The sequence below is a fragment of the Schistocerca nitens genome, chromosome 3, assembly GCF_023898315.1.
Source record: "Schistocerca nitens isolate TAMUIC-IGC-003100 chromosome 3, iqSchNite1.1, whole genome shotgun sequence".
NCBI classification, from domain to species: Eukaryota; Metazoa; Arthropoda; class Insecta; order Orthoptera; family Acrididae; genus Schistocerca; species Schistocerca nitens.
The window spans coordinates 773996204-774018457 of NC_064616.1; the positions used below are offsets into that span (position 1 = coordinate 773996204).

The window sequence follows — 22254 nt, forward strand, 5'->3', positions numbered from 1 at the left end:
AGCTTTCCTCATGCCAGTACCTCATCTCCAAGCTTCTGAACTTCACAGAAGTTCTTCTGCATACCTTGTGGGACTAGCACTCCTGGATGAAAGGATATTGTGGATATATGGCTTAGCCACAGCCTGGGGGACTGTTCCAGAATGAAATTTCATTCTGCAGTAGAGTGTGCATTGACTCAAAACTTCCTTAATTCCAGGAGTGCTAGTCCCACAAGGAATTCAGGAGAGCTTCTGTGAAGTTTGGTAGGTAGGAGATGAAGTACTGGTGGAAGCAAAGCTGTGAGAGCAGGTGCTGGGTTGTGCTTAAGGGGAGCCAGAGGTGCCTATGCTGCCCATGTTAAAATCACTAAGTTTGAGGAACATTTATGAATAAACTACCAAATAGAAAAATTTGAATTTTTTTTACATATAGAGTGGTTTAGTATTGCAGTTATGACAGAGGGATTTTGGAGTATCTTTTCTAGTTTCCTTCCAATAATCTTTTTTATTAATGACCCAAATTTTTTTACAAATAATTGGTTCAAATGGCTCTGAGCACTATGGGACTCAACATCTTAGGTCATAAGTCCCCTAGAACTTAGAACTACTTAAACCTAACTAACCTAAGGACATCACACACACCCATGCCCGAGGCAGGATTCGAACCTGCGACCGTAGCAGTCCCGCGGTTCCGGACTGCAGCGCCAGAACCACACGGCCACCGCAGCCGGCTACAAATAATTGCTTTATAATTAAACTGAAATGAAACTACTGAATATATTGCCAAATGGCTGTGTTACAATGTAAGTTTGAGCACTAGGAGTGCTGTATAAAAATTTCATCTCTCTAGCTTGAGTGGATTTTGAGAAAATATTCCTTATATTCGAAAAATTCTAATTTACGGGAAATGGCTATCAAAGTTTTGCAATACATTCCTGCACTATAGGATGGATTATCAGGGTCTTCTTCTTCATCCTCCAAAAGCTTCCTCTTCTGTCTTCTTTTCTGGCCTGTTGTTCCATCATACTTCATATGCCTTTCTCTTCTTTCTGCTCCTCTTATCTTTTCTCTGTCAATATTTCTTAGTGCTCGTACAGTGTTCACCCAGCTGTAAATCCTAATGCCTTCAGAACTTCACACTTCACACTGTTCCCTTGGTTGTAGGTTGCTATTGCATCATAAATGCCAAAGTGCAGTGTTTTTATGCTTACAAACACCCTTTTAGGAATCACTTTCCAAATCAAATTGTTTACGCTCTCATTAGGATTCTGTGTCTTTCCGTGTAGACATTTGTGTAACAATTCTGGCTGTGATAAGTCATGAAAAATTGGTTTTATTGCATTTATCACAGCTGCTGGCAAACCATGTTTGTGATCATAGTCCTTTTTTGCATTATATTTGCACCAGGAATCTTTTGGGCACAGGCTATGTTGAGGGTATTCATTGGAAGAGGCAGTATGAAGGAACAATGCCCACACTGCTTTTCGCATGTCACTAACTTACTAGCATTTTGCCTTATAGCATACCCATAGTATCTCTGTAGACGTTCAATCACCTCATCAGTAAGCCTGCCTCTCCCTCCTATTGTCTTTCCATCACTGAGCTTACTTGAACCCAAAGTTTGTTTGAGCCTTCGAAGCCGTACACCCATACGCTTTTGCACATGCCCAATGCATTCCAACTTTTCAACTACAAATTCATTTCCATATGGTTTCAGTTCCTCTATAGTCTTGAAACCTTTGGAGTCACCATCCCCAAGGTAGTATTTGTACCTAACGTTGTATCTGGGAACTGAACGTTCAAAAATTTGTTTCACTTCATCCACTTCCATTGCTCCACTTGATCCACTAAAATTTGGCTCACAGGTTCCACTGTGCTCTCCTTTGATTTTATTTTTGCACCTACAATGTTTTGATAATATTGCAACATCTATCACTTTTGCACTATCACCACAAGTAGCATTTACAACCCCATTCAAGGATTTATGACCCCTCTTTTACCAGGAACCATCTAATGCCACTACCAAATCCCTAGAACCACCGTTCATTTCTACAGATTCCTCCACTGCTTCCTTCATGGTTTTCAAAGCCACATCTTCAACAGAGGATCCTACCAGTTCACAGTAGTACCCAAATTTGCTTGGAGGTGATGGCAAGTTCATAATACCACAAAACAGTTTACCAGCAGCAGACACTTTTCCAATGGATCGAAGACCATACACAAGTCGAACATTCACATCAAACACTCTAGATCGTCCATTTTCACCAAAGAGACTGGCATGTGAATTGTAGAAAGTCACTTGATACTTGCAACATGCACAGATTATCTTCATCTCACAAGCTAAACTAAAGTGCTTTGTTATCTCTAGTCCCACTCCTACACTTGAACACATTTTGCACAGAACACTTTCTTTCAGCACAGAAGATAATAATCCAATATTCAGTACTTTGTTAATATCATCACTGTCACTAACATAGTCATGAAATCTGTCACTTCCACCAGTCAGTTTCTTGTTAGAAGATGTCACAGGGCTATGGCCGGCCATGTGTTGCTTAGCAGAAGAACGCACTCTTTCAGTAATTGTAGTATCCCAACTTGGTATTAGTGTTAATTTTCTTTTACGTTCTTCCTCCTCTTATATACACAGTTACTAAAACGTGGCATCGTAACCAGAACAATGCTTTACACAAGAAGTATAATACTACCAACAACAGGCGCAACACTGAACTAATTCAAAATGGTAAACAGCAAAGAGACGATGTTCCGCACTCTTAGCACTTCATTTGTCACAGAAAACAATGTAGCCAACCCTTGCACACTCGCTGTATGCGTAACAGGCCGAGAAAATCCCAAGCAGTTCGCCAGGAAGTCACGAGAGGGTGTTAGATGCATTCAGCGGCCGCCCATTTCCTCTGCAGGCGTGGGGGAAAATGGTAATAACTCCACTTCTAGGGCGAGTAGAACAATAATTCAAAGTTTACATTAAAGAGGAATGTTCCAATTAATTTTCGGTAGAAAAAAAAAACGTAATTTTTTGGATTTGACCACCTCCAGCTCCCCTTAAATAACTCAGTCATTAGAGCATTTGCTCATAAAAGGCAAAGGCTACAGGTTTAGTCCCAGTCTGCCACACTGTTTTAAGCTGCCAGGAACTATTACTTTCTGTGGGTAAATTGTAAATATGTTGTGCTTGATAAAATCTGTGTTGTTGAAGAAGCAGACTTAAAACATGGAGAACTATATAACATACATTTTAAGTGCCATTAAACTCCACTTCAGAGCATGGAGCAGTTTGGCCTTAATGTCTTTGTTTTCAGCATATGGCGGTAGTTCCTACAGAAAGTAGACTTATTCTCATATTAGATACTGCATTTTGTAACCAATTCTTGTTAATGCAGTACACAAAATTTAATACAATACTTTTTAGACAACATTTCAAATTACCCGAAACAGTCTTACTTACTTTTGCATGCATTTGTCTGCTTTCCAAAAGCTGGTTTCCAAGGCAAATCATTGTAAAAATCCTCACAAAATTCACAGTTCAGCCCCTTTGTATTGTGGGTACATTCACATCTTCCATGCACCATGTTAGGCTTTGATTCCACACCAGGAAGTGGAAGACATCTTGAAGCATGACCATAGCATGAACATGAGCCACGTACTACCATCTGATTTATTGCATAATAATACTTTTCCTGAAACAATATGAATATATCATGTGAATCAATACTACAGGCTTCAACCAAAATGCTTCATCAGTTCATAACATCATTTTCATGTAAATATTAATCATCATATTGTTCCCACATCATTGCAGTCAATGTGCTGCAATATTACTATAATTGTTACTTAATCTTAATGCAAGCCCCAGAACCATTATAGACAAAATCTCTGTTCTGTACTGACAAATTTAACTTCTCCCTGATGACAGATTTGCTTAAGTGTCACACTAATTAGTTCAGAGCTGATCAGTTACACAGAAGTAACTCATAGCTGTATAAATGAAAAAGCTATTTTTTTCCTTTTCTTATTAAAATTTACAAAATGTAAGGGTTGTGTCTCAGTCACTCTCAGCAATGCAGCCACAGAGCCACTTGTCCTCACATGGATATAGGCCACTTTAAATGAATGCATATTACATTGTGCAACCATGCTTGTACACTGTCACATGTATTGATGGGACCATACCAAAAATCAGATGCACAAGAAGTCATATGCTTATAAATGCATATGGAAGGCACAAACATTATTCAAGACTTCCTGATAACTGTGCTGATTGCGCAAGTGATGTAGGGATGGAATAGAATAAAGAGTAGGTTTGGAGGTGGGAGGATAATAGAATATCACATTTTGGGGTGGGAGGAGGACAGGAGAAATTTGGAGCACAAATGATGTGGGGATGGAATAGGACATTAGTTCAGTCGAGGGTGACAGAATACCATGTATTGGGGAAGGGGGGGGGGATGGTGTTTAAGTGGATATCCTGCCTCTCATTGTATGGTGAAAGGCTGTTGAAGTCCTAAAAAATGATCTGATTGAGTTTTTCAAGTCCTGGAAGATATTGTGTGATAATAGTACTGGACAGTGGCTGATTTTCAACAATTATGGGTTTGTTGGAACTACAGGAAGAAGTGGTGCAGGAGATTAGTTTATGAGCTATACCCAGGCTGCTGAAAGATGACACTCCAAGTTCACTCCACAAATACCTTAAAGCTGTTGGTATGACTGACAAACAAACGAGGAATGCGGGGCACTGCATTTTTCTGAACCCATTACAGTACAGTAACAAAAGCCAGTTCCTATATCAATGCTATCATGTTGCCAGCTTGTGTGCAAACATTGTTTGTTAGTGTGCAACCACCTGCTTCTATATAGCTGAGTTGTGTTACGACCTTGACTACAGTTTCTGCTTCTTAAAGAATATCATCAAAATGACATTATTCACCAAGTGACAATCCATTGCATCATGAAGTACTGTTAAATAGTCAGACTTTGGAATTGTTATGAAGGACATGAGAGTTTTATAAGCAAGAAAAAAAAGGTTCTGTTCATGGGCATAGCTCAATTCCTGCTGATACGAGTTTTTGAGTGTACCTTGAAAACTCTAGAAATCAGTCAAAGAACTGTTATAAGAAAAGGGGTGCTACTTTAGGACTTGCAAGATACTATAGTAAACTGTGTGAGAAAGAACCCCCTGTGAAGAAAACAGTGTATTTTGAAGCCCACTCCTGGAAAGAAAAAAAACAGCCTCGTCCAGTCACTTGATTCAATCCAAACAAATGCAGTTCATTGGCACATTTACAGATATTATAGCAGGAAAGAATACCCCAGTATGGCAAACTTGCTAATTTCTTTAAAAGAATGTGAACTTTTCTCAGTGGGATAAAACATCACTTAAAATGGTGCTAAAAAGTATTGTGTTTTACTTTAAAAGTTAGACAGACAAAAATTGTTGGTTGAAAAAGCTCATGTCATTGCAGCTCACAGCATTTTCTTATATAAAATTCTAGGAAATGATATATATTCAATAATAAGGTTGGATGAAATCTGAGTCAATGAAGGAGAAGCAGTTGATTAATGCTGGACAGATTATACTGCGAACAGCAGTGGTCTTCAGCCAATGGGAAGATGATCCCGATTAGTTGTGGCCCATGCAGGGTCTTCAAACAGTTTAGTGCACGAAGGATTTTGTTTTCTGATTGAGAAAAACCTGTGACTACCATGAGGATATGGACCACCCATGATTTCTGCAGTGGTTTGAAAATTTGTAGCCCCAGTTTAGTGTTCTGACAGTGTTTGTAATAGATAATGTACCTTACTATTCCGTGATATTAGACAAAACTCCAATGACTAGTGACTGCAAAGAAATTATGTGCAGTGGTTGCAGGCAACAGACATAGCTGCAGACATGAGCATGACAAAGCTGCCCTTGTAAAACAAAATAAGCCTGTGACACCTGCATATGTTGTAGTTCAAAATTTCAAGGGAACAGTGTCATATGGTAATTACACTACCACCTTATCAATGCCATTTTAACCCAATTTAATTGTAAAACTAAAGCAAAAGCAGCAAATTCAATTGGTTTGGAGTGATGTCATGGCATACATTCAAAATAATAACAAGTCTTTTACAATAACAGAAATGGAAAGGCTGCTATGTGGAAGTCTTGCTACAGTAGATGCCTGCTAAGGTTGCAGGTTCGAATCCTGCCTCAGGCATGGATATGTGTGATGTCCTTAGGTTAGTTAGGTTTAAGTAGTTCTAAGTTCTAGGGGACTGATGACCCGAGCTGTTAAGTTCCAGAGTGCCCAGAGCCATTTTTTTTTACATTAGACGCCACCTCATGGACAAGGAGAAGCAGTGATTGTAGACAGATTATTAAATGAGAATGAACAGTTCATGATTTCTCTTGATGATGATTGTGATTATGATGATGATGATGATGATGACAGTTTTGGTGCAAGTTCTGATGATAATAAAGGAGAACTGGATGGAATTGTGCCACTGACATTGTAAATTGGAGAGTGTAAAGGAATACAGAATTAATTATTTCTCTTTGCAACCGCATACATTATGCATCTTTTTCTTTATTTCATGATATCAATATAATAGAGGGAAACATTCCACGTGGGAAAAATATATCTAAAAACAAAGATGATGTGACTTACCGAACGAAAGTGCTGGCAGGTCGATAGACACACAAACAAACACAAACACACACAAAAAATTCAAGTTTTCGCAAAAAACTGTTGCCTCATCAGGAAAGAGGGGAAGGAGAGGGAAAGACGAAAGGATGTGGGTTTTAAGGGAGAGGGTAAGGAGTCATTCCAATCCCGGGAGCGGAAAGACTTACCTTAGGGGGAAAAAAGGACAGGTATACACTCGCACACACACACATATCCATCCACTCATATACAGACCAAGCAGACATATTTAAAGACAAAGAGTTTGGGCAGAGATGTCAGTCGAGGCGGAAGTGAAGAGGCAAAGATGATGTTGAATGACAGGTGAGGTATGAGTGGCGGCAACTTGAAATTAGCGGAGATTGAGGCCTGGTGGGTAACGGGAAGAGAGGATATATTGAAGAGCAAGTTCCCATCTCCGGAGTTCAGATGGGTTGGTGTTGGTGGGAAGTATCCAGATAACCCGGACGGTGTAACACTGTGCCAAGATGTGCTGGCCGTGCACCAAGGCATGTTTAGCCACAGGGTGATCCTCATTACCAACAAACACTGTCTGCCTGTGTCCATTCATGCGAATGGACAGTTTGTTGCTGGTCATTCCCACATAGAATGCATCACAGTGTAGGCAGGTCAGTTGGTAAATCACGTGGGTGCTTTCACTTGTGGCTCTGCCTTTGATCGTGTACACCTTCCAGGTTACAGGACTGGAGTAGGTGGTGGTGGGAGGGTGCATGGGACGGGTTTTACACCAGGGGCGGTTACAAGGATAGGAGCCAGAGGGTAGGGAAGGTGGTTTGGGGATTTCATAGGGATGAACTAACAGGTTACGAAGGTTAGGTGGACGGCGGAAAGACACTCTTGGTGGAGTGGGGAGGATTTCATGAAGGATGGTTCTCATTTCAGGGCAGGATTTGAGGAAGTCGTATCCCTGCTGGAGAGCCACATTCAGAGTCTGGTCCAGTCCCGGAAAGTATCCTGTCACAAGTGGGGCACTTTTGTGGTTCTTCTGTGGGGGATTCTGGGTTCGAGGGGATGAGGAAGTGGCTCTGGTTATTTGCTTCTGTACCAAGTCGGGAGGGTAGTTGCGAGATGCGAAAGCAGTTGTACCATTACACCAACAACCTGACAACAGCTTTTGCATCTCGCAACTACCCTCCCGACCTGGTACAGAAGCAAATAACCAGAGCCACTTCCTCATCCCCTCGAACCCAGAATCCCCCAAAGGAGAACCACAAAAGTGCCCCACTTGTGACAGGATACTTTCCAGGATACTTTCCAGGACTGGACCAGACTCTGAATGTGGCTCTCCAGCAGGGATACGACTTCCTCAAATCCTGCCCTGAAATGAGATCCATCCTTCATGAAATCCTCCCCACTCCACCAAGAGTGTCTTTCCGCCGTCCACCTAACCTTCGTAACCTGTTAGTTCATCCCTATGAAATCCCCAAACCACCTTCGCTGCCCTCTGGCTCCTATCCTTGTAACCGCCCCCTGTGTAAAACCTGTCCCATGCACCCTCCCACCACCACCTACTCCAGTCCTGTAACCTGGAAGGTGTACACGATCAAAGGCAGAGCCACATGTGAAAGCACCCACGTGATTTACCAATTGACCTGCCTACACTGTGATGCATTCTATGTGGGAATGACCAGCAACAAACTGTCCATTTGCATGAATGTACACAGGCAGACAGTGTTTGTTGGTAATGAGGATCACCCTGTGGCTAAACATGCCTTGGTGCACGGCCAGCACATCTTGGCACAGTGTTACACCGTCCGGGTTATCTGGATACTTCCCACCAACACCAACCCATCCGAACTCCGGAGATGGGAACTTGCTCTTCAATATATCCTCTCTTCCTGTTACCCACCAGGCCTCAATCTCCGCTAATTTCAAGTTGCCGCCACTCATACCTCACCTGTCATTCAACATCATCTTTGCCTCTTCACTTCCGCCTCGACTGACATCTCTGCCCAAACTCTTTGTCTTTAAATATGTCTGCTTGGTCTGTATATAAGTGGAATGATATGTGTGTGTGTGCGAGTGTATACCTGTCCTTTTTTCCCCCTAAGGTAAGTCTTTCCGCTCCCGGGATTGGAATGACTCCTTACCCTCTCCCTTAAAACCCACATCCTTTCGCCTTTCCCTCTCCTTCCCCTCTTTCCTGATGAGGCAACAGTTTTTTGCGAAAGCTTGAATTTTGTGTGTGTGTTTGTGTTTGTTTGTGTGTCTATCGACCTGCCAGCGCTTTCGTTCGGTAAGTCACATCATGTTTGTTTTTCGATATATTTTTCTTTATTTCGTTCTACAATTGTGGATAGCATGTTCTTCGGTATGCTTAGGTTTACATTATTATACGGTGTTTTATATCCAGCTACTACAGTAACAATTTGGAACAACTTCTCATAGACATTGTCATTAACATTGGGTGTTTTTTTTTTCTTTAATTTTTTTATTTCCTGGTTTCATATACTATCAAATGCATTTCCTCCATAGTTGTTCTCTCCATTGTTAGAAAAACATTTTTGTTGCACTTATGTATACATTATTATGTGACACCTTACATACATGTTGATTGTAGCCTAAATCTACAAAACGTACTTCAGAGACACCAGCTGTGGGCGTGTGCAGTGGCAGCTACTGCAACCTTGCAATCACAGTATAGCCAACTACATGCAAGCTATCAAGTGACATATTTCAGTGGCTCTGATATATATGGCTAGGTTTTTCTCTGTCAATAAAATATCTCACAAGGTTATCAACACATTCATAATTGCTGCTTCCCAATGCTTATGCAGAGTAAATAGGTGTGAATACTGCAGGAGAGAAATTTGTGATGTGAAACAAATGGTAGCTGTCAAATTTGAGATATTGTTTATGATTATGATGATCATTGCTTTGATATGAATAGATGTTTTTTCTAGAGCCATCTGACAGGTGGAACCCAGTGTTCAGGAAGGTAGCTGGTTAAGTTGAGAAGGATGAAGAGAGTAAATAGTGAAGGTCTAGAGAAAACAGCAGAGTTACGTACCAAAACTGGAGACATTATCAATGACTTTGAAATCAGCTAGAGGTTTAAGGTCTTGGACAGATAGGGAAAATTCTCTTAGGAGTCTATAAACAATTTCGATTAGGTTTATTGTGTATGCCATTGTCAGTTACAATTATTTCTGTATGGATTTGGACTCTGAAGGAGAAAAAATTGTGTCAGAACATGAGTGACAAGAGCAGATTGGGAAGGAGGTAATGCTGTGAAAGCTTATGTTATGGCAGCAATGTCAGGATCATAAGGAATATTGGTGTCAGGGGACATAGCATTCAAAATGACAAGAAAGGACTTTGGTGACAAAGAAAGAAGAACTGTGGAAAGGCAGCAAAGAAAGTGAATAGTGATTTAGGTGTAGGAAGGGAGACAGCAGACACCTGCTTGGACATATTGGCCAACAAAAGGTAAGGATCTTTGTATGAGAGCATTTCAATTAGATATGATAAGATAAGCAGTAGGAAGACCAGAGGAGTCAGATCTGTAGAGTATTAGAATCAAATAAATAGATGGACAAAAGTGGTGTTACTGGCATGAGGAAAGAGGTGACAAGTGTTGCAATACACCTAATGTTTTGAGGAGTTGTTTAATGTATTGCAATTCTGAAATGGGATGATAGTGGTAAAATTTGAAATTACAGGTGTTGGAGAGCTGGTGAAAGCCCTCAGGTACTTAATCATTGTGGCTAATGGTCATTGTCATGGAGCTATTGTCAGTGAGAAGGACGATAAGTCAGGATATACTTTGAAACCACAAATGATGATGCTACTCTCAATGGGATGGGATTTTTAGAAGGAAGGTGAACACAATTTGAGGCTGAGGAATTCCTGGGAGGCTACTAGTGGGTGGCCAAGTGGGTGAAAGGAGTGTCAAAATTGTAGCAAGCAGTGTGGAACAGTGTTAAGACACTAGACATACATTCAGGAGGATCTGGGTCACATCCTCAACTGGCCATTCAGATTTAAATTTTCTGTGGTTTTGCTAAAAGGAAAATGCTACGAAAGTTCCCTTGAAAAAGGACACAACCAATTTTATACACTGTCCTTCACCAATTTAAGTTTGTAGTCCATCTCTAATAACCTTGTCACTGATAGGACCTAAAACTCTGATCTTCCTTCCTTTTTGGTAGCAGTAACAGATAACATTGGAACTGGATAAGACAAGATCTGATATGTGCTTTGGGCTGGCTGTGTTAAGTGCCGTGAATGTGGGGGTTGGAAGAGGGGAGGGGGGGGGGGGAGAAATTGAATCTTTCCACTGAAGGGGATGGTATAGGAAAGGAGGTTCTTGACAAGCCCAGTATATTTAAACCCAGGTTTATGGCTAAATGTGATGCCTTTTGAGATGATGGAAACTACTGCATGGGTCTAGTTCTTAGTGGCTACATTGATGGCAATGTTGGAAATCTAGATGGAAAATTTGAGAAGATATAAGAGGCTTAGGCAGTTTTCTCAATGGTGCTGAGAATGTATTTCTAGCCATTGGATGGTAACAAAGATTGCACACAGAAAATTGTTACACAGTAAAATGGTAAAATAATTTTGTGAAATGAGCAAATGTCTGGGCTTAAATGTTGTAATTGGTAGAATCTGGGAAGTGATGAAATCGAGAAGGGTGAAGGTTATTACAGAAGGTTGGGTAGTAGCCAGAGATGTAGTTTTCATGATGAATCCTGTTGGAGGGATATTAAGGGTCAGGGTAAAAAGGAATTTCCCAAGATAAAAGAGGTAATATGATCAATGGTTCATGGCAAGCTGCCCAGATAAATAATTGTGCAAAATGGTGGGATCAAAAATTTAAAAGACAATAATGGAAAATAGTTTTTGAATAAAACAATTTTGCATATTCCAGGATAGAATACGTAACCACTCGCCTACAGATGAATAGTGGGGGAGGGGGGGGGGGCGACAGGCACACTTGAAAGTCCAGAAAATTGGATTGTTAAACACTAGTATGTAGTATTTACAGCTTCAATGTGCATTGACTGATTCATTCTTAGAGCATGGATACTAATTCAGATTCATTAGGCAGGAAAGTTGCTGAATTCAAATACACTCCTGGAAATGGAAAAAAGAACACATTGACACCGGTGTGTCAGACCCACCATACTTGCTCCGGACACTGCGAGAGGGCTGTACAAGCAATGATCACACGCACGGCACAGCGGACACACCAGGAACCGCGGTGTTGGCCGTCGAATGGCGCTAGCTGCGCATCATTTGTGCACCGCCGCCGTCAGTGTCAGCCAGTTTGCCGTGGCATACGGAGCTCCATCGCAGTCTTTAACACTGGTAGCATGCCGCGACAGCGTGGACGTGAACCGTATGTGCAGTTGACGGACTTTGAGCGAGGGCGTATAGTGGGCATGCGGGAGGCCGGGTGGACGTACCGCCGAATTGCTCAACACGTGGGGCGTGAGGTCTCCACAGTACATCGATGTTGTCGCCAGTGGTCGGCGGGAGGTGCACGTGCCCGTCGACCTGGGACCGGACTGCAGCGACGCACGGATGCACGCCAAGACCGTAGGATCCTACGCAGTGCTGTAGGGGACCGCACCGCCACTTCCCAGCAAATTAGGGACACTGTTGCTCCTGGACTATCGGCGAGGACCATTCGCAACCGTCTCCATGAAGCTGGGCTACGGTCCCGCACACCGTTAGGCCGTCTTCCGCTCACGCCTCAACATCGTGCAGCCCGCCTCCAGTGGTGTCGCGACAGGCGTGAATGGAGGGACGAATGGAGACGTGTCGTCTTCAGCGATGAGAGTCGCTTCTGCCTTGGTGCCAATGATGGTCGTATGCGTGTTTGGCGCCGTGCAGGTGAGCGCCACAATCAGGACTGCATACGACCGAGGCACACAGGGCCAACACCCGGCATCATGGTGTGGGGAGCGATCTCCTACACTGGCCGTACACCACTGGTGATCGTCGAGGGGACACTGAATAGTGCACGGTACATCCAAACCGTCATCGAACCCATCGTTCTGCCATTCCTAGACCGGCAAGGGAACTTGCTGTTCCAACAGGACAATGCACGTCCGCATGTATCCCGTGCCACCCAACGTGCTCTAGAAGGTGTAAGTCAACTACCCTGGCCAGCAAGATCTCCGGATCTGTCCCCCATTGAGCATGTTTGGGACTGGATGAAGCGTCGTCTCACGCGGTCTGCACGTCCAGCACGAATGCTGGTCCAACTGAGGCGCCAGGTGGAAATGGCATGGCAAGCCGTTCCACAGGACTACATCCAGCATCTCTACGATCGTCTCCATGGGAGAATAGCAGCCTGCATTGCTGCGAAAGGTGGATATACACTGTACTAGTGCCGACATTGTGCATGCTCTGTTGCCTGTGTCTATGTGCCTGTGGTTCTGTCAGTGTGATCATGTGATGTATCTGACCCCAGGAATTTGTCAATAAAGTTTCCCCTTCCTGGGACAATGAATTCACAGTGTTCTTATTTCAATTTCCAGGAGTGTACCATCTAGCCCTGCTACACCCAGTTGAATGTTCACACATCCTCTAGAAACCCTATTGTCTCATATCTGCTTACACTTAAAATTCATATCCACTGTATGTGGTTGGTAAAAACAGTGCAGTACAGCATGATGTATCAATAAACAAGTGGTAAATGTAGTTAATCATTCAGTTGGAGGGAAATGAACGTAATAGTTCACAGATTATGTGAGAGAATATTCAGTCCATAATCTGTTCAAAAGTAAATTTGAGACTGTGCACCATGTTAAAACAGAATGTGGCACTGTGATGGAATAGTATAAGCGACATTTGTAGTTTATAGCAAAAAAATTAATAATAATAATAATAAATAAGTAAATAAAAATAATCTCTCTCTCTCTCTCTCTCTCTCTCTCTCTCTCTCTGCAAAACACACACACACAAAATTGAACTGCTTTTCGCAACTCAACAAAAACATTCATGTTAAACAGTATTGTATTTATTTAGATTTGTCTGTTACCTGTATTTCTTCCCTGTTGTCCAGCAAGTCATCACCAAGTGTATGAAGTTTTGTAAAGTTTATCCTCAGATTTGTCATTTTTAGTAGATTCTGTACTTCTGGAGAATATGGATCATCAATGGGTAAATTAGGCAACAGGACTCTAAATATAACCTACAACAGATTTTCAGTTACAAGCTGATGTAAAATTACTCTTAATAGCTGTCATGCTATTTTTTAACATGTGACACTGTATACACAAATTTACCTCTCCACCTGTTGATGGTGCTACATTTGAATATCTTGACTCGCAGACAACATCAGTAAGAGTGCGTGGTTTATGTTTTGGGATATTTGGAAATGACTCATTGCAGTTGTAGGCAAAATACCTATACACCTGAAAATTAGAGCAGTTTGGATTAGTAATAAGAAGATAAATTAGTCTGGCATTTGCTTCAATTTGGTTCTCTATTTTGAACAAATTACTTCATCTGGCGTACATAATATACAAAAAAACATGAAACAAACTGTTTCACACACACACACACACACACACACACACACACACACACACACACACACACACACACATGAGAAATATAAATTATGTGATACACCAATAGATAGATAGAAGGGTACACATGACTGTCCCTTCCCAGTATAGACAAAGCTGGTTATATGGAATCACAAAAATTGTTCTCTCACACTGGTCAATACTAGAATCCATAATCAGCCAAAACACAAAAAGAAATGCAGGAAATAAAAGTGAAAGAAGGGTAAGGATAGTGAAATCAACACATTTGCAGGAACAAAACATGAATAAAGGAAAGAGAAAACAATCCGGTATACCATTCATTAAATCTATATATAGGAAATATCCAGAAGTAAAATCTTGAATAGAACAGATCATCAGTCATTAAAAATAACTGACAACCAGGAAGATAAGATAAAGAAAATATATACATAAATAATCAACAGACACTTGAGCAGTACTCAAAAATGGGTCACACTTGTGCTCTATATGTGACCTCCTTTATAGATGAGCTATGCTTTCCTAAAATTCTGCCAATAAATTTAAGTTGACCATTCACCTTCCCTACTACCATCCCTATATGCTGTTTCCATTCCATCTTACTTTTCAGCTTTACACCTAGAGATTTAATCGACATGACTGTGTCAAGCAGCACACTACTTATGCTGTATTCAAACATTACAGGATTGTTTTTCATACTCATCTGCATTAACTTACATTTGGAGCAAGCTGTCATTGATAAAACATTTATTCCTTCCATCAGGTGCTCTATACATGTTTGTGCACACCTCCTTGCTGACACCTTTGTGCTCCTAATGTGTTAAGATGGGCTGCTGCTTGAGTCTCTCTGTGCTCCAGATGTGTTGAGGCACAAGGCACTTAATGGCCAAGCAGACTGGGCAAGTAGTCATATTTTCATATATAGTGCTCAATAGCGAAGTTCAGCCTGTATGCATTTGCTGCTCTGTTCTTATTTGTGTTTCTATAGGCGTCTTCGTTTTTGACTGAGAAAATGGCATACTGCCATGGCTGTACAGGGGAAGCAGTCATGGAGATTCTAATTAGAAGTGATGGTAAGGATATACTCTTTGATAGTGATGACTTTTTGACAGAATCTTGAAGTAACAGTACTGAGCCATGAACATCAGGTGGTGCAACTTGTCTGTTTGTCTATCTGTCTCTACAAGAGATGAAAATTTGTCAGAATATGAAGTTTCTCATGGTGAGAACAAATTGTATGGTAAAAGAGTATGCTTCAATGACACATTTGACTGGAAGGAAAGTGATTTTTGTCCATTTGTGCATGCATTTGACAAATCAGATGCAGGACACAAATGTGGATTAGGTCAAAATTCCATCATTCTGGCAATATTCCTGATACTTTTTTAACAGAAGGCATGATGAAATCTGTCAAGCTGGAAAGAAACAGGACCGAAGGAATTCTATTCCTTCTTTGCTATTGGTGTGCTTATGGCTCATGTGAAAAAGCTGAAAATTAGTGACTATTGGTCCAGGGAATACTCTTCAACAAGCTAGTTTTCAGTGAAATTATGTACAGAGACCAGTTTCTTTGAATTTTGAAAATGCTTCATTTTAGTGACACATCTTCCAGCAACAAAGGAGACAAGTTATTCAAAATTAGAAACATTCTGGATAAAGTTTGCATAACATTCCAGAGTGCATTTCATCCAAATCAAAAGCTCTGAACTGATGAAAACCTATTGTTTAAAGGGCAATTATCTTACAAACACATATTCCATCCAAAAGAAGTGGATTTGGAATTTTTAAAAAAATGTGTTGTGCAACTATTACTGGTTATGCCCTGGATTTTATTGTGTATACAGGTACAACTGTGGAAATTGGCTTCCATAATTTGAGGAAAAGTTGTGATATACTGGCAACACTCAAGAAGCTGTATTTGAAATGGGGACATACTGTTTACGTCGACAATTGTTACTCAAGCCCAAACCTATTCCTCTGGCTTCATAACCATGGAAAAAATGCATGTGATACTGTTTGCAGCAACAAGTGCAACTTGCTAAAACTAGAAGACCAACTGAAACCAGGAAAACACAGTTTATGCCCATTGCCTTGCTTGCCCTCAAGTAGTGCAACAAAAGAGAAGTGTGCATGTTCACCACCATTACTGCAGAAATGTTTCAGATAGAAAAGACTGACAGGAAGACTGACAAAAGAATTAAGAAACCTCAGTCTATTACAGATTATAATCCAAGTGTGGGGGCAGTTGTCCATACTGACATGATAATAAGTTCAGTCGAATTAGTGCAGAAGAGTGTGAAGTGGAATAGAAAGTTCTTTTTTCATTTACTTGATCTGTGCATTTTAAATGCTTTTGCTCTCCATTGAGTAGTAAAAGGGCAAAAAATGCCAATAGTGGAGTTTCATCTGTCTCTGGTAACAGAAATTATTGCAGCCTATGCCACAGAACAGAGGAAATGAGTTCGACATCAAGAATCCTCTATGATTTACTGGGAGGCATTTATCAAATATTATTGAGAGCAAACATTCAAAGGATGTGCTGTTTGCTTAAAACAGAACACACTGAGAATCCAGATATGAATGCAAAACATGAAATATAGCTCTATCTGTTGTACACACACACACACACACACACACACACACACACACCATGGATAACGACACAGAAAATGTGACACAAACTAAGTGAAAAACAAACAAACAATATTTCAATAAAAACAAAATAAAAATATATATTTTAACTTTCCCTGTGCCAGTCCAAATTATGGATTCAAAAGAAGAATGGAAAACATAGACAGAATGTGTGAAAGGTATTAGGACACTTAGAGATACTGACTTTGAAACTTTTCTCCAAATGAATTATTGCACTCTCTAAAAAAATTAATAAATAAATAAATAAAAATAAAAATAAAAAATAAAAGAAATAAAAAATATGAATAAAATAAAAAAACTGAGATTTCAGATGCTGTAATGTATATTCAGTACATGAAGCACAGAAAATAAAAATACAGCATCCATTGTGTCAAAATTATATGTAATTGCCTATTGCCAATATGCAACTATTATTCGGACACCAACAAAATGTGTTTGGAAACCTTTATTATCTTGTTTTGGAGGTTGCTTACAGCAGTTTTATTGTGTTCATGATCTTGAAAGACAATGGTAATGCTGTGGCCGCCCTACTGCATCGGCATCCCATTTCATGTCCAACCAACACGGGATGCCTGCATCACAAGGCATATATTCACCAGGAAAACCTATGTCATCTGTGTTGTCAACACAAATATTTACTCATGGCCACAACACAACACAACACCACATCTCCACCAACAGCCACCAGGGACTGCTACCTGTTCACGGAGCCTGCAGAACAGCTACACCAGAGGTCGCAGATAGCCCAGGAACTACTTTGATCTGCCAGGCATGTGACAGCAAATAGTTCTGGCAGATACATCCACCAAACAGGCTTTATAGGGTGGTGCACTGCTGGCATAAGGCAGTTCGGTGCACCACTTGGAAGTATACAGAGCTGCCACCCCGGCAGCCACAGCCAGATGCCTCTTCTAGCTGGCTGATCTCTTGCAGATGGACTTGGTATAATCGACAAACATCTTGAAATTGTAGAATTGTTGTATTGTTATCTCCCCCTGTGAAGAGTCGGGTCTTTTCTATTATTATTTGTTATTTTATATTTGTGAAGATCTGCAGTTGGGATTGAGTCTATTGTTCTTTTGGAGATTGTATTATTGTTTTGATTTGGAGAGTCCAATAAACTGTTTTTGGACTTGTGTTTTCTGCATTTCTATTCTGCTAGTGTAGCTACTTCAGTGGTGACGAGTTGGTTTAAGAGTTTCCCGCATTTGCTCGGTTGTTGTCCACTTTGGCAGGCAGTATTCCAGTTATTGATAAACCCTTAGCAAGAGTCACAGCGCTCTTGGAAAGTATGCAACAAACAAACAAGCTCATTATTCAGCATTTACAGGCAATGTCCCCCCCCCACCCCCCCGCACCACCCCTTTGGGGTTCCTATGCAGGGGACAATCCAGCATCCCCGCTTCTGGGTCTACGTGCCACCCCCTCTGCATTTTCCAAGTTCGACAAATCTGTTGAGCCTTGGAGCAACTACGTGGTTTGTCTGGAGCAACACTTTATTGCTCATGATGTCACTGGTGACGTCCAGCATCACACATTTTTTCTCACCCATGTTGGCCTGGAAGTTTATCACCTTCTGCAACAGTTGCACCCAGATGCAGAACCTCATCCTCTCTCCTATGAGGCATTGACTTCTAGCCTCTTGGATTATTTTGTCTCTCAGGTCCACATGGCAGCAGCACATCACAAGTTCTGTTGTCAGAAGCTTCCCGCGCAGTCTTCGGACACTTAACCCCAGTTGGCTTTGGAAAAGTCATCAAAAATGATCTTGGTAATCAATACCCCTTTTGGGCTCTTCTGTTACAACCACCTCCCATTCGGGGTAGCCCGTGCTCTGGTGTAAAGAGCGAAGCTAAAACTATGAAAATGGTTCTCGATTGCTGCAAACTATTTTTTCCAGACAGTGTAAATGACTGCATTGTAAAATAATCGAATGAAGAACTACAGAGAGCGCTAGCAGCTTATTCATGAAATGCTAGAGATTATCCACATTCAGATTTTGAAGAATTATCTGCTTTCCATGGTATTTTATACTTCAGAGGAGTGAATAAGTCACAGTATCTCAATTCCAATGAACTATGAGCCACCAATGGGACTGCACCAAATTTTTTATTTGCACTGATGAGCAAACAGAGCTTCAATACTATTTTCCAAGCTGTTAAATTTGATGACAAGTCTACGAGGGAGCAGAAGAAGGAAACAGATAATCTGGCACTAGTGAAACGTTCAGTGAGTTTGTGAATGAGCAAGAACATGAACAACAATAGATGAAATGCTGGAAGCATTCCGTGGACATTGCAAATTCAAGCAGTATAATCTGAGAAAGTTGGCAAAGAATGGTATAAAATAATATTCACTCCATGATGGTAGAATTTTTTACATCTTAAATACGGAAAAGAGCTTGCTGGTCCATACCAAATTCCCAATGATGCAGGGAATGTGGTAGTACTACTAATTCAACCCACTGGTAATACAGGCTGAAACATGACTTTGGACAACTATTTTATATCTATACCATTGCCTAATAAAGAGTACACTAACCAGTTCAAAGTAGTAGGTACTCTGCGGAGGAATAGGAAGACTAGAACTGTTGTCAATAAAGGCTAGACCAGTAAATAGCAGCATTTTTGCATTTGGAGAAAAACTGAACACTAATTGCTTACTTTGCCCATATGTTCCAGATAAACACTAACATAATTTACTAATGGTACAGCAACATGAGTATAGATGAAGAGAGTGGCAAAGTGAATAAACCACAAGTGATTACATTGTACAATCTCATAAAAGGAGGCATAGATGATGCTGATCGTCTGAAACTGGAATAGCCTGTTTCAAGAATAAGCAACTACAGACCTCTTACACTGTTTTTCCATGAGGTGAACATCAGAGCAATAACTACTCAAATAATGCACAAGATGAATATAAATCACTTAATGCCAAGAAAAATATTCCTTGTTGAACTGAAGTATGGTGCTTACAAAAGCATATATGACCAAATGTATGGCAATTCCTAGCATGCCACACCATTTGAAGGAAAAAATATAAGCTTTTGTAGATATCCACAACATACTTACAGCAGAAGGAGCAAGTTAATCAAGAGAAAAACCAAGTTGTCACTACTGCCATAAAAGGGAAAACAGATACACACAGCATCACTGCTGTCTTTCTTCCAGTCCTCTTTGTAAAAAGCATGCAGTATTGAGTATTCCTACTTGCCATGTGTGTACATCACAAGAATCTGGATCTGACTCAGATTAGTAAAACAGGAGTAAAGTTAACCTTAGATGCTCACTTACTATGATTACTTCAAAGTGCTGTTAGGAGAATGTTGTGAATGCAATGAAAAACTGTGTGTAACCATTGCATACTGAAATATTTTTATGTTAAACAATTTACATGATTCATTTCATGTTTATACATATTTAAAATGTGTTGGTGACAATAAAGAAATAATTTAATTGATAAATGTATCTTTGAATCATACTTACAGCTAAAAATTTAGAAGTTATCTTTGTTAGAAAAAATCTAACATGGGAGTTATTGTGCGACAGCAACAGGGTGCGAGTGAATGTGGGTTAAAGAAGCCATTTGACTGGCTGTTAAAGTGAACAGTGGGAAATGTGCCACAGTCACACTGTTACTACAGAGTATTTTCCAGAGACACATAATCTGTCCTCCTCCTGTGACAAAGCATTCAGTTTGTTATCGTATGTGAGATAAATAGTACTTGAAATTACTGAAGACGTCTCATGAAACAGAATCACCAAATGTGGAGCAAAAAAGTTATTACTGTAGTTCTTAACAAATGACTATGTATTAGAATGCTATCACAGAGAGCTTCATGCTTTCCATGAGTTATTACAGTGACAAATATATGGAGGACAACAGGTATTATGGAAGAGTAATTATGAAAGAACAATAAGTTACTGAGGTGAATCCAAAGTGACATGTCACTTTCATCATAGACTACTAAAATCCTACTAAAAACTTTAGGAAATATCTAATTCTTAGGTGCAAAATAATATTTACATTCTTGTGTTTCACTACAAAGTAATTCATTTATAGAGGACCTTTAAAAATCAGCACAGGCAACCAGTACACAGCTAACAGCTGGATCACGGTCTTTTAGCCCCGGTAGTTGTATTAGGCGACAACAAAGCCACCATGAGATGCAGTGAGCATGTTTGTAACAGTCAAAAGGTTAACTGATTTAGGAAAAATCAGTGTGAAATTATTTGAAACGGCAAAAACTGAATGATCAGTCAAATATTAACAAGAGATTTGTTTCACAAAACTGGAAGTTTGCTCTGAGGCAGTTTAAAAACAAAATACACAAGAAAACTTAAAAAATACACTTTATATGTGGTATTTTGGAGAGCAAATCAGAAGTTAGGATACAAACCCCTAAATAAAACTGATCAGCTGTGACTTAGTCAGGTTTAATATGGAACATAAGCAGGGCGTCAACAAAACATCTAAGTACAGCTCTCTTGACCAAGTGTTATTTTTTTATACTTGTATGTAACAGAAAGGAAAAGGTGAACCTTACTGCTTTCATAATGTGTACTCATCCAAAAAAGTACCAAAAGGGCAATTAGAGCTAAGAATGTATCTCATTCAACAATAGTTTTTTGTCCTCATAAGATACTGAGTACAGGTAAGTGATTTGATTTACAGTATTTGCATGGATGTTTGTGATAGGTAACTGCAGGGTGTCAGTTATTCTTTTGCCACAAAATTTCAATTACAGCCATTTATCTTTGTCATGCACCACCACGTTATTTTAATTGAATGAACTCATACAGAGGGGGAGACAGAAGTTGAAAAATTGACAGAAGTCATTAGATGAGTTTAAGACTTATAAGGTCCTTTCACAGTATTTTTCAACTATGCATGTGATTTTAGCAGTGGATTGAACAGGCTTAGAGTTCCGCTTGGTTGTGAAGTTGAGCACTTGAATTGCTGCACAGCATTTGTGTAATGTTTGTCCAGAGTTAAAATATAGATAACATCTAAATGTTGGATTTTGGGTATTTTGCTGAGAATATGGATGCAACATGAGATATGATAAAAGCCATAAAAGGGCTGCCAGATATGATAAGTTATTTAAATCTCTTTAAATGTAATTTTGAAAATTAAAAAGGCACATGAAATGAGGGCTGTAGCATTGTAAGAGGTGATGGCTTTTGAGGATATCGCTTGTTCATTCAACGTTGGTACCCTGTGTAGGTTATAGCATACATGGTCTTCTCTGGTCACTATTATTCATTCGCTCTAAGAAGACTATTGGTGCAGTGGCTGACAGATGTAGTTGTATTAATTGAAACTGATTGGTAGCTCTTGGTACTGACAACTATCTCAGTACCTATATCCAGTCTAGTCCTCTTAGCTGCCAGACAAGCCTGTTTTCAGTG

General features: G+C 40.2%; 1 protein-coding gene across 3 annotated transcripts in view; it reads right to left on the bottom strand.

The window, feature by feature from the left end:
- The window catches only part of LOC126248778 (laminin subunit beta-1), a 376490-nt gene that overhangs the window by 112370 nt on the left and 241866 nt on the right, over positions 1-22254 (bottom strand). For all 3 annotated transcript variants that reach the window (XM_049950147.1, XM_049950149.1, XM_049950148.1), the window contains 3 exons: positions 13925-14053; positions 13678-13830; positions 3443-3674 (listed from right to left, as the gene is read on the bottom strand). In XM_049950147.1, the coding sequence (XP_049806104.1) occupies positions 3443-3674; positions 13678-13830; positions 13925-14053 (514 nt within the window). The remainder of the gene's footprint in view (positions 1-3442; positions 3675-13677; positions 13831-13924; positions 14054-22254) is intronic.